Source organism: Diabrotica virgifera, chromosome 1 (assembly GCF_917563875.1).
Source record: "Diabrotica virgifera virgifera chromosome 1, PGI_DIABVI_V3a".
Lineage (NCBI taxonomy): Eukaryota > Metazoa > Arthropoda > Insecta > Coleoptera > Chrysomelidae > Diabrotica > Diabrotica virgifera.
Window position 1 is genome coordinate 280,220,104 of NC_065443.1, and position 14,692 is coordinate 280,234,795.

At 31.9% G+C, this 14,692-nt stretch overlaps 1 protein-coding gene across 5 annotated transcripts in view; it reads left to right on the forward strand.

Annotated features, from left to right (window-relative positions):
• LOC126879116 (gastrula zinc finger protein XlCGF57.1-like) overlaps positions 1-14,692 on the forward strand; it is a 95,980-nt gene that overhangs the window by 52,803 nt on the left and 28,485 nt on the right. Inside the window, exon 2 of one of the 5 annotated variants that reach the window (XM_050642062.1) lies at positions 6,842-9,833. The exons of the other annotated variants lie outside the window; for them this stretch is intronic. Coding sequence (XP_050498019.1) covers positions 6,842-8,400 — 1,559 coding nt within the window. The 3' untranslated portion in view covers positions 8,401-9,833. Of the gene's footprint in view, positions 1-6,841; positions 9,834-14,692 lie in introns of those variants that run through there. 5 annotated transcript variants of the gene reach the window in all.

Genomic DNA, 14,692 nt, shown 5'->3' on the forward strand with positions numbered 1-14,692 from the left:
GAGCTCAAAATAATTACCCTCTTTTATAACTTTGATATGATTTTTAACAAGCGTATATTATAAGTATACTATTAAATAAAATGTTATAATAATTCAGTACATTTTTTTTTATTTGAATCTGGCCCGCCGACACATTCTGAATTTAATATATGGCCCTCTGTAAAATTGAGTTTGACATCCCTGCCTTAAAGTTTGTCGCGCTTACTTAGAAACACCCTGTACTGATGACGAACATGGCCAGTTGTTAAAGTACCTAACTTTTTTATTATCAACCATAAGTGAATGAATTTAAAAACAGAATGTTAAGAAAACCTGAGGCCATAGTTTTAATTTCAGTATATTATCAGATCTTAAAAAAACACAGTTTGATTCGTACACCCGGTATACAATGACAGTTTACCTGTCTAGCAACAATATTATTACAGCAATATTGTCAATGAATAAGGCTATACCATGGTAAAAAAATCACTTAAATCGGACAACAGGTTTAGGAAATTCGAGACATCACAAATGACCAAATTTTCAGTGGATCGATTTTTTGCACCCGAGTGTAGTTTGCTAAAAAAAAAACAAAAACGACTTTATCAAAATAAAATAATGAAGCTCGTGCAAACACAAAAAAATTGGAATGCTATAAATAATATCTCTGGTCGGAAGCAAACGTCTAAAACATTGAACATTATATCAGAGTAAAGTTTAAATAAATATTGGTATTATAATTTTACTATCAAGGTATTCAAACCCAAAGTGGTTACCGTATACAGTCGGTCGTGAGTTTATTGTGTTGTCTTGTTTATTGTATTGTCAAATTTTTACAACTTTCTAGTTTACAACTAATCCATGAAACATGCTGATATAAATATAAGTTTTTGAGTTAGAACGTACAGGCGGTAATTCTTTACATGTGTTGAAACCAGGGCTTCGGTTTTAGCAGGTAAACAAGTACAGAACCTTACAAATGTTTTCCCTCTGTCTATTAATAAATTTTGTTTTCAAATTTTTTATAAATAGGTATTCTTCGTTTGTATTTATAAGTACCTACACAAAAATAAAAATTTATTAAGAAGTTACATTTTCTATTGTGTACTTGTGTAGTGCAAAATGTCCCCATCAAATTAGAAAAAAAAAGCAAAGAGCGTGTTAGAGCGGTGCCCAGCCCTGGGCCCTGATTCTAAATCAAATTTCGACCAAAAACAAGTCGCTTTCAATATGGCGACTGTCGAAATTATTTGACACGGAGATGAATGAATGGCCAAAAGCGAGGTTAGGTTTAGTTTAGATGTGTTTTGTTTATTTCTTGCAAGGAAAACTAAATCAAAAGGTATTATAATATAGCTGGGTTTAATTGAAATTTGCTTGTTTTAAGGAATTAGATAGAATAGTATTAAATTAGAAATATAATAATTGAGAATGTCCACAACATGAATCATCAACTCAATGAAAGATGTGAGGTAATAATCTGGGAAAATTAGTAAAAAACAAGGAAAATTAATTACCAGATATTTTATTGCTGGACATGCTGAAATCAAATCTTAAGATTTCCTATATTAGTAATATAGCTGTGCAAAGTCCACAGAAAGTGTGCTATTTTGTTTATAAACAAATTAGCACTCCGAAATCTTTTTTTTATTATTGCTCTATAACTCCGAAAATTTTAACTTTAAACCAAAACACTCACATAAAAATTGACAGTAATTTAATTCTGCACATTGATAATTTATTCCAATTTCCTTCGACGGAAATTTTCTTCGGAAAATTCGGGTTTTCCAAACAAAATCTTTAATTTTCAACTAAAATTTGAGGGAAGTAATTATTTATCAATAATTAAATAATTTGGTGACAGTGACATAAATCTTTTTTGTTATGAGTGTCTTGAAGATATGAAAATTTGTATGTACAAAGAGGACCGGAATTAAAAGGTATCTAATGGTTCAAAGATTAAAATCCTGTTGTTTATAACTCTGTCGCAAATGCCGGTCAAATTTGACCGGTTATACCTGGAATCACTCCTCGCAATTCAATTTGTTTTTCTTCGAAAAGGACACAGAAGCCGTGCTCTTTTCAACAGCGTTAACTTAATTTAATTTAATCTAATATTTTCTGAGGGGTTCTATTTGTTTATAAGCCAAAAAATTGTTTCTTTATAACATTCCTGAGACCGCTCAAATGGTCCAATTTCAATCCTGTAAGGTACGTTGAATAGGTATAGTGCTTTTTTATATGAAAATCATAGTTATTCTGGTGTATCATAATCTTTCTGGTTATTATTTCGACCGAAATTTTTTAATTAACATTTTAATTATTGCTAAACTATTGGTTAGATTGTCGCCGGTCTCCTGATATACAGAGAGGGGCTAAATTATGGAATAAATTCATTTTCTCTAAAATGGACGATTTTAGAGAAAAATCCCGAAACAGGTCGATTTTTATTTTTAAATTAAATTTCTTGGCATATATTTCAAACTAGTGACGTCATCCATCCGAGCGTGATGACGTAATTATTTTTTTAAATAGGAATATGGGTTCGTGTTGTATCTCATTTACAAAGGCGTTCAATGCTCTATTCAGTATTATAAACATTAATATCATTATTTATACAGGGAGGCCAAAAAATGTTTGAATTAAATTAATTGACGCAAGAAGAAGAATGCATGTAATTTATTTAACTCAAAATACATTCTATTGCTGTCAGAAAATAGAAAAAAATGTTTATTTTGCAAATAAACATTGCTTTTAGCTTAAATTAAAAGTTCAAACTGCCGATAGGTAGGAGGGAGGCTGTTTGTGATTTAATTTAAGCGAAAAGAAATGTTTATTTGTGAAATAAACCTTTTTTTCTATTTTCTGACAGCAGTACAATGTATTTTGAGTTAAATAAATTACATACATTCTTCTTTTTGCGCCAATTAATTTAATTCAAAATTTTTTTTGGCAACCCTGTATAAATACCTAATGATATTAATGTTTATATTACTGAATAGAGAATTAAACGCCCTTTCAAATGACCTACCACACGACCCCTATTCCCATTAACAAAATTATCGATTACGTCATCACGCTCAGATGGATGACGTCACTAGTATGAAATATATGCCAAAAAATTGTAATTTAAAAATAAAAATCGACCTCTTTCGGGATTTTGCTCCAAAATCGTCCGTTTTAAAGAAATGAATTTATTCCATAATTTAGCCCCTCTGTATAATCTACTATAATAAATCTTTCATGTCTTCAATTATTTAATTATTGATAAATAATTAGGTACTTCCCTAAAATTTTAATTGAAAATGGCAGATTTTTTGGGAAAACTCGGATTTTCTGAGTAAAATTTTTGTTGAAGGAAATCGGAAAAAAAATAACTTTGTGCAGAACTAAATTACGGTGAATTTTTATTTGAGTGTTTTTGGCTCAAAGGAAAAATTATAGGAGTTACAGACCACTAATTGAAAAAAAAAAGAAGATTTAGGAGTGCTAATTTGTTTATAAATAAAATAACACACTTTCTGCGGACTTGTCATACCCCATATTACTAATATATGCAATCTTAAGATTCGATTTTAGCAATAAAATAGCTGGTAAATAATTTTTCCCAAAAATGGTATTTTTTCGATAATTTTCCCAGACTATCAACAAAATCCAAGAAACCGAAGCGCCAACCCAAATTCTGAGCAGTCTCAACATGATAAGGTTAATATCCCCAAGAATCGCTATACTCTCCGGCTGTCATGGCGGTGTCGAAATGAAATTGCGACTGTCGAAATGAATTAGAATCAGGCCCCTGGTTCCGCGGAACCATGCTCAGTACACCACTGTGCGTCACGATTCATTTTCAAACAAATTAAGTCAAAACATAAAGTTAAACGTACGCCGATGTGGGTAGTATATAGTATACAGTATGCAAAATGTATTGTTGTGGAATTGTTTTTTTTAAGGAAATTTAAAAAAATTAAGTTTATATCAATGACCATGAAATGATAGTTTTTCATCACCCTGTATATGGCCAAATTTGTTTAGAATTTAATTTTACTAGTAAACAAGTGTTTCGGAAAAATTAAAACGATTAGTGATAATTATTCGACGAAATTGACTGGACATTAACAAAACATTTCGGTGATTAGAAAGTGGAGAGAGCGTTGACGGGACAATAACGTTTTTAAGATCCTTCCGGGAAGGTATTTTAATGTGGTATACAAACGGTATTATTTTAGTTGTAAGAGTAGAAAGTAGAAAATAACTAATTATGATTTTCCTTGAATTTGGTAAATTAGAAAAGTTATGTGGAAGAATATTGGGTTTCTTAAGAAATAAGTGGTTTGAGAGAGGTTGTTGTTGAGTGGACGAAAAATATGGGGAGAAGGGATAATGGATGTGAGAGTATGGATTTGAGAGAAAAATACGGACACTGTGTAATTGACATCGGAAGAAAGCAGTCGAGTTTTAAAAGTGTATAATCAGTGTAGAGTGGTGTGATCAGCCTTTGCGAGCAGAGTCAAGTTGAAACCAAATCGTCGACCGGTTGAAGAGTTAATTTTCCTGGTCCGAGGGAGATTCCTTTGTTTTGTCTAGAACGAGTAGCTGAATAGTTTGTAGCTAGAATAGTTTGTGCACGAGATATTAGAGTAAGTCCTGTGTGTTTTTCTTGGAAGCAGTTTTGAGGAGGGGGACTTTTTCGCAACAACCAGAGAGAACGTGTTGAGAGAATCAAGGACAGCGCAATCCAGAAAACGAGGGAGTGAAGAATAAAAGGTTAGTCAAATCATTTGTCTGAATGGAGAAAAGTTATTTATATCAAGACCATATTTGTTTACTTGTTTATTGAACAATTTTTTTTGTAACGCAGTTAGTCATTTCAAATTTGAGAAATCAATTCAAAAGAAGAAAAGTAAAATTCATTCAATTTAGTATGAGGAAATAAATTAATTAAATAAATAATTTTGTCAAAACAAGGAGATATCAGAGTTAGAGTTTTAATTTATTAAGTTAGGAATTGTTGCAACAAAGTTAAATTTTAATCTTTTTGAATCATATGTACACGGCATTTGATAAAAACAATAGGTTACATTTATATGAATTTGAGTGTTGTCAATTTCCCTGTTTCTACCCTGGAAGAAGTAAGCAACTAGAAATACTAGAATCCACAGATTACAGGTATTGAATCAAATACAAAATTAGCCCTGATAATAAAATTGATTGGAAAATTTAATTGGAATTTAGTTATGTCTTTACATAGGCAATAAATAAAATAATTGGATAATCAATCAAATTAAGAATTTGCTAATTAATCTAAATAAATAGAAAAGGTCGATTTTTCTCTACTTTCTGAAAAGTTTACTGAGTGAGTTTTACCTCTAATATGACGATATGCTAAAAAACCAACCAAATGTAATGTAACAAATGAAACAAACGATTCCTCAGCAGTCAGTTGGATACTGACTTCTGACTTCATTTCACTCTTTCACTGCGTCCAGGATGCAGCGACCCTCCACCATCCACCTTTAAAATCCACCCTCCAAGCCACCATCTAGCATCCTGCAGTGCGGCATCGGCTTTAGTGTCACAGAAATATGAGTGGTGTTATATTTCTGTGATACTATCTATTGAGTTACATTTTTGTGGCATAAATTTTATTGCACTGAATGGTGGTTTCAGGTGGCAATAGTGGATTTGATAATTTGTTTCGTATGTTTGGCAGCGTGGTCTGTTGCATTTCCAGTTCTATTTTACTACTGTGACGTAAACACGTGAATCAGTTGATAATTTCATCGGCTTAGGGACACACATTTGTATCTCAGAAATGACTACTTTTCAGCAGAGCATATTTAAGGTTTAAAAAAAAATATTTGCATTTTTATCGACTTGTAAACGGTTCCGAGTAGTTTTGTCCGACTTTAACTATACATTCATTGTTTTCGTAGTGACTTCATTTATGTAGATGTTATCTGCATGATTTTCCATTGCTTTCCACAGGTTATTGACTGGGAAACTATCATAGGCCTTTCGGAGGTACACGAATACAATGTGCAATTCAGCGTTGAACGCTGTTGTTTTTTTTTTCTTTGAGCTGTTTTATAGAAAAGATATTATCAATACATGAGCGTCCGGAATGAAAACACTGTTCTTCTTAAGTCCGCAGCTGTTCCTCCAAAAACAAATACATGTATTTATTTTCCGGACATCCCTATTCTCGATCAATAAAATAAGGAAAATAACGTGATAGTAGAGGGGTTGATAAATGGTGCTATATAATAAATAATAGTAATTATAAATTATAAATAATGTAAAGTAAAGCAAATAAACAAAGAACTATATAAAATCTATCGTTTTTCTTATATTTCAAGAATAATACTAATAATAATTATAAATCATGTAAACAAAAGCAATAAACAACAAAGTAGGTATATAAAATCTGTAATTTCAACAACCAATATTTTTCCCCCAACTGCTTCGGAATACCATAGAAGGCGTTCTGGATAATTTGAGTAAAGTGATGACGTATCGCCAGTCAACGCGAATGATTGATATTGAAGAGTTGAGTGCCAATTATCTATTAATAATAGATAAATTTGTCTTCAGTTGGGTTGTGATGAATTAACTACAATTTTACTTTAAAATGCATTGATTATGTCGTTTCGATTTCTAATTTGGAGATCATTCTCAAAATACAAATTATACAAAAAGTGAAGATTCTCACGCGGATTCTGCTAAGAGTGACTGTTGAACATCGGAAAATGCTAGAAATAATCACAATTTCCATGTTTACTTTCTTATCGTATTCTTATCTTCCAAATTACTATTGTTGTGTTTATCGTTTTGTTGCTATTTTAATAGATAACTATGATTTTAGGTTTCAAATGTGAAGATACACTAACTGACGAAAATAACGAATTAAAAAATCATCTTATAAATAACCAATTGAACCAATGTACAACTGACGTTAGGAAAGTGACGATTGTTGAAAAGCCTTTTGCGTCTGAAAAGAAAAATTTTAGAAGACATTTGATAGTTCACACTGCAAAAAAATTATTTGGATGTGAAATATGCACAAAACAGTTTTCACAAAGTTCTTACTTGAAAATTCATATGATGAGAAGACACAACACTGGTGAAAAACCATTTGGATGTGAAATATGCACAAAACAGTTTGTTACACATAATGAGTTAAAATTGCATATGACGGTGCATACTGGTGAAAGACCATTTATATGTGAAATATGCACAAAACAGTTCTCACGAAGTATTTCCTTAAAAGTTCATATAATGAGAAAGCACAACACTGGTCAAAAACCGTTTGGATGTGAAATGTGCACAAAACAGTTTGTAGTACATAATGAGCTAAAAAGGCACATGGCAGTGCATACTGGTGAAAAACCATTTTCGTGTGAAATTTGCCCCAAACAGTTTTCACGAAGTTCGGTTTTAAAAAAACATTTGAGCATTCACAGTGGGGAAAAACCATTTGGATGTGAAATATGCAAAAAACAGTTTTCAAGAAGAAACTACTTAAAAGATCATATGTTGAGAATTCACACTGATGAAAAACCATTTGGATGTGAAATATGCACAAAACAGTTTGTTACACATAATGAGTTAAAATTGCATATGACGGTGCACACTGGTGAAAGACCATTTAGCTGTGAAATATGCACAAAACAGTTTTCAAAAAGTATTTCCTTAAAAGTTCATATAATGAGAACGCACAACACTGGTCAAAAACCGTTTGGATGTGAAATGTGCACAAAACAGTTTGTAACACATATTGAGTTAAAAAGGCATATGGCGGTGCATACTGGTGAAAAACCATTTAGATGTGAAATATGCACAAAACAGTTTTTACAAAGTTCTCACTTAAAAGTTCATATGATGAGAAGTCACACTGGTGAAAAACCATTTGAATGTGAAATATGCACAAAACAGTTTGTTGCACATAGTGGTTTAAAATTGCATATGACGGTGCATACTGGTGAAAGATCCTTTAGATGTGAAATATGCACAAAACAGTTTTCACAAAGTATTTCCTTAAAAGTTCATATCATGAGAAAGCACAACACTGGTCAAAAACCGTTTGGATGTGAAATATGCACAAAACCGTTTGTAACACATATTGAGTTAAAAAGGCACATGGCGGTGCATACTCGTGAAAAACCATTTTCGTGTGAAATTTGCACCAAACAGTTTTCACGAAGTTCGGTTTTAAAAAAACATTTGAGAATTCACAGTGGTGAAAAACCATTTGAATGTGAAATTTGCACCAAACAGTTTGTAACAAATCACGCGTTAAAAATACATATGACAGTACATACTGGGGAAAAACCTTTTGCGTGTGAAATATGCACAAAACAGTTTTCAAGACGTCCTCACTTAAAAAGGCATATGGTGGTGCATACTGAACCAAAAACCATTTAGATGTGAAATATGCACAAAACAGTTTACACGAAGTGCAAACTTAAAAAGACACTTAGTGGTGCAGACTGGTAAAAATCCATTTGGATGTGAAATAATACCTAAACCTTCTTCTTCTTTTGGTGACTATTCGTTTCGAATATTGGCGATCATTCTGGCTATAATTATTTTATTAACTGATTCTTTAAATAGATTAGTTGTTGTGGAGAACCATTTCCTCAGGTTCTTTAACCATGATATTCTTCTTCTCCCAATTCTTCGCTTTCCGAATACTTTGCCTTGAAGGATTACTTTCAGTAATCTGTATTTAGTCCCGTTTCTCATTATGTGTCCGAGATATTGTAACTTTCTCCTTTTAATAGTATACATCACCTCTCTTTTTTTCCCCATTCTTCGTAATACGGTCTCGTTGGTTATCTTGTCCTTCCATGATACCCTTATTATTCGCCTGTATAGCCACATCTCGAAGGCTTCAAGTTTTTTCTCCATCACTTCAGTGAGTGCATAAGATTCAACTACGTAATATAATATTGAGAGGATATAACATCGTAGGAGCCTTACTTTTATCTCCAGATTAAAGTTGTGGCTTTTAAAGAGTTTGGCCATGTTATTGAATGCACTCCTAGCCTTCTCTACATATTCTACATTTTATTTCTTATGAGTGATCCCATTGTTCGTTTACTGTTCCAAGATGGGTATACTCTTTTACTCGATCCACTGGTGTATTCTTGATAAGCAGTTGGGCGTCTCTAATTTTATTTTTGCTGATGACCATAAATTTAGTTTTTGATATATTTACTTGTAGTCCAAATCTTTCACTTAGTTTATTAGTTGCTGTAAACTGTTCAAACTTTCTGCAAAAATAACGGTGTCGTCTGCATAGCGGATTGTTGTTTAGGCGTTCTTCATTTAGGAGTACTCCATGTTCGCAATTTTCCAAGGCTTCACTAAATATTTCCTTTGAATATAGGTTAAATAATATAGGTGAAAGTATACATCCTTGTCTAACGCCTCGTAGAATCTGGATCGCTTCCGTTAGTTCATCTCCAGTTGACACAAAATGCTCAATTACAAGTTTACATGACAAGGCATACTGGAAAAAGACCTTTTGCATGTAAAAACTGCATCGGGCTATTATCAACAACCACTCCATTAAAAGAACACATGAAAACACACACTGCAAGCATCACATAATGTGAAAACTAATACATAGTATCGGTTTTATACATTTACATATGAAAACGTATTTATTCGCTGTGTGCGAGAAACGATCGTGCGCGAGTCGCGGAGAAATATTGTAACTAAATAATTTATATTGTTAATTGAAATTGTCAAATTGACGTATATTTCATACCTGTCTACTGTAAATTATATATGTTGCTCCACAATATTGACATGATATGCAATTATTATTAAAGTGAATTTAACTAATTGTATTTTACTTGTAGTACTGAATTTTAATAATTAATTTTATCGCCAACCGTTACTAAAGTCATTCATTATTGTACTCATTTGTGGCAGTAAAGTAACACTTTATTGTAGTGAAAGACGAATTTTACTTTACCTGCCGCGATCAATCGAGATTGAATGTAAGTGGTCGATGGCAGTAATCGATTATTTATTTCAGCTAACTTAAAATTTATTTACTTTAATTATTGAAAATATGGTACACAATTTACGACATTGTTAACACGTTGACGGACAAAACGTCTATAGACGTCTAATTTATATTGATGTAATGTGACACAACGTCTATAGACGACATTTTTAAAATAACGAGTTGTGACAGAAAATCGATAGATCTACAGATGCATATGAAATGTGACACGACGTTCAAAATTTAAAAAAAAAAACCATTGTTTCCATAAACTATAAGCGCTAAAAGAAATTCACTAATTTCCTTTTCTACATTGTAAAACACAGTCACAACACTTGCTTATAAATTTGCACAACGTGTTAATTAAATCTATGTCAAAAAGTGAAATTATGTAGTATTTTGTAATTATATTCATATAAAATAAATCAAAACTACCGATTTAGTAATTAAGTATTCAATATTGATAACTATCGATTAAAAATCGAAAGCGCCCATCATACAAAAGTCATCTGTCATCACTGTCATGAAATTTTTATTACGTCTAAAATTAAAAAATTCTTAAATTGTAAATTGTAAGTAAGTGTTAAAACAATTATTAAAAAATTGTTAGCGATAAAATTTTGTATGCACCGCGTCAGTAAAGACTCTTTATCGAACTCGTCTGCTATTCGTTTCGCTCGCTACGCTCGCTCTGCTCATAATATTAAACTATTATCAGACTAGAATATCTACAGTGGCGGCTGGTCTTGTGAGGCAGTGCCTCACCACTATATCAATCGACTATTTACGTTATTTCGTTATTTCATCATCAATTCTTTAAATACAATTTAACTTTTTGAAATTTGCTAAATAACTTAATTTTTATTATAAAACTTAATAACTTTATTTTTACGATAAAAAATAAAAATAGGTACGGCCCTGACCCCGTATCTTTGTAGTTAAAGGTTCTTCATAAACACACCGGTACCTACTCTACGTGGGAGTATTTATGCGTCTCATTCTCAAATTATATAGCAGAGGCACCGTAGATGCGTGCCTCTTATGGTGCCTTGTCTAGCATATTACGGATATCGGCCGGCAACAATAAAATTTAAACTGAGAATAATTTTTGGAACCGGGATTAAGTATCATTTCAGAGACAGGCAAAAATATGCCTCTAGCGTTTTTTGCAGTTTTAGGTAGGTAATAATAATAATATCGTATGGCATTTTTGCCGGGGAGATCCTTTCGGACAGTTCCGGCGCCATTTACATCTTTAACCCTGTTTGAAGTAACTAGTGCCGATGTACACTAGCCCAGGTAGGAAATTAGATAGGTAGTCTGTTAGAACAGTTTGTTCTAGTTACGTGTGCATAGCCTTCATTACGACTTACTATTAGTATAATTAGATGGTTATAAGGTTTGTTCTAGCATCAGTTTCAAACGGTTTGAAACCATCAGCGAATAGTCGACCAGCGCGAGTAGAGGGGATAGCACTGGTGACTGTATTATGTTCTCTCACTGACCAACTGTTTGCTGACGGTTTCTGACTAGTTTGACTGTTTGCTAGAACAAACCTAATATGTTATCATGCTGTGACAGGCTGTATGCCATTTGACAATGTCAATTAAATAAATAAATTAATAAAAAAATTAGAAATTATGATTTCTTTCATAATAATTCATTTACTTTTAAGCACGCTGTTTAAGAAAAAAATAAAAAACTAAAAAAATAAAATTTAACTTATTTGCTTTTTTGTATTTCCGTATATTCAATACGTTCACAATATAAGATTGGTTCTAAAATGAAATTATCACGTGTTTGTAGGTATATATTATATAGGGCTTTTCATTCACAGTCATTTGTTTCGAGCTTCTGTCATGTGTCACATAATATTAATATATCTACGTCATACGTTATTGTTATATACCAATGATACAAACCAAAGACGTATGACGTAGATATATTAATATTATGTGAAACATGACAGAAGCTCGAAACAAATGACAATCGATGAAAAGCCCTATTGTTTGCGTACAATAATTTCATTTTGGCAAGTGATTAATAATAACAAAATCAGTCAATGGCGTAACCAGGATGATCCTAAGGGGGAGGACGGGTCTCTGGGGGTATGGAATTACGGAGAATGTTAAGCGTATGGTTAAGGCTTATAACCCCCAAACCCCCCTGGTTACGCCAACGGAATCAGTTGTCCGTTGTTGTCATGTAGTATATAATGTAAATTTTGCTTAATATGGCTATACAACGCTGATGAGACCAAGGAAGGACGAAACATCTAATTCATACTGTTTTGATATGTGGTATAATATTAATTATTTTTAGCTAAAAAAGCAGCTACTATGAGTATGAACCTGTTAGAGACTTAGAACTTTCGTGGCTATCCTTTTGCGAATAAAATTGTTATTTAATATCGTTGGCAAGCCTTAAAATAAATACGGTGCCGTTCTGTGACGTTATGGCTTCAAAAAATCGACTATCCGGCTATCAAAGAAAAGCTAACCATAATAATAATATTCCTCAAGTGTAGTGTGCCTCACCATCTTGTACTATCACGATCCGCCCCTGAATATCTATTATTTACTACATAAGTACAATGTTTAAACCAACGAACTGTCAACACTGATGGAATCGCCATGAAGCAAATTTAATGGCGCCAGGATGAGATGAAAGATAATCAGGTAAAGGAGGGAAGATAATCGCCATCTTTCTAGTCAGGTACGTTGTAGTTGTAGCAAATTTTACCTGACAAATTCTCTGTCTCTCTCATGTTCATGTTCTCAAACTAGAAGTAGCTGGAAATTACTATACAACCAAGCACACGTGCTCATAGCCAATATATCAATTCTACTTACTGCAGCAGACAGGCCAGTTTCTCTCTGGTAAAATTGTAACGATTTTGTTGGATGCACGGTCACACACGGTCAAAATTTTTGTTAATTAGTCGAATTCGACAAAATTGAACGACGCCGCAGTACCGTGAGTGGCCGCCTTAATATTCAAAAATTGAAATGGTGCGAATATAATACAATTATTTACTATAATATGTTAAATCCTAACAACTTAAATTATAAATATATTTTGAATATACAGTGAATATATTTAGAATAAATCTGCGGCTTGGTTCTAAAAGGGCCAATGTCAATATTTCACTTTTTTTTACAGCTTTGTTTAAAATTGACAAAACAAAACGCAAAAAATTGACATTGGCCATTATAACATCAAGTCACAGTATGTAACTTTGTGTTAAAATGGCCAATGTCAATTCTTTTGCGTTTTGTTTGTCAATATTAAATTTTAAATAAAGCTGTACAAAAAAGTGAAATATTGACATTGGCCCTTTTAGAACCAAGCCATAGAAATATGTTTATATATAATTATAAATATATTTTGAATAAATATGTACAGTGAGGACGTTTGAGTTGGAATAAATTCATTATCTCGAGAATGGGTGAATTTGGAGAAAAATCCTGTGATAGGTCAATTTTTAATTTTAAATTATGACTATTTGGCATAAATGTCATACTAGTGACGTCATCCATCTGGACGTGATAATGTAATCGATGATTTTTTTAAATGAGAGTAGGGGTTGTGTGATAGCTCATTTGAAAGGATGTTTAATTCTCTATTCAGTAATATAAACATTAACATAATTTTTTTTACGGGGTGTACAAAAAAATATTTTTTTTATTAATTTAATTTACACAAAAAGAAGAATGTAAGCAACTTATTTAATTTAAAATTCATTTTACTGCTGTCAGAAAAACAGGTAATAATGTTTATATCACAAATAAACATTGCTTTTCGCTTAAGGCTATGGGTACATAATTCGCAAATATTTTACGTGTATCCCTACTTTTTCTGTCTTTACACGGCAAATTACGTGTAGTAAAATTCACACTGGTGTGGATATGTAAATATTACTAGAATGTCATTCTACTTGAAAATGTCATAATTAATTTAAAGAGATGGCTTTTGAATGTTCTTGGATAACTGTTATTTTTATAATTGCAAATTATTAATTCAGTTAATAAACGTGATAATTTTTTCACTAACTATGTTTTCAGTGATTGCATTAATTTATTTGTACAACAAAAACTAATAATCAATCGAGAAAAGAGGAAAAGTGTTAAAGTGATTTTTTTAATAATATGTTGTTATTTTGGAACGCTTACAATTTTGAACATCTCTAACAACAAAATACTTGGATCACAGGATATATATCTGATGTATTCTCTGCTTGGATCTTCCACAAATAATACACAATAAATAACTTTTTATTAAGTTCACGTCTTAAATCAATTATTTATCAAATACACTATATATCAATAATATTTAATCAATTTCTCAAAATATTCCCGATGCAATGTCAAATATTTAAAATTGTCACTAATTGTCAGTGTCTGACTGACAATATATGCTGACAATATTATATTCGGTTGAGTGCGTTGTAAGACAAAGACAGATTTGCAAAATATTACCACGGCATTGTGTTCATTTTTTTCAAATCCTGAAAAAACCAATAAATATTTTTGAAAAATTTAAACGCAGAATGAAAGACTAAATTATTACCGAGGGCCGAAAGTCCCTTAGAATAAATAAAAAGTTTATTTTGAATGAGATATTTGAAATTAAAAATCACACTAAATTTTCTCTTAGTTTTTTCACCCCTGTAACTTATTAAAATAAACATTATAGAAG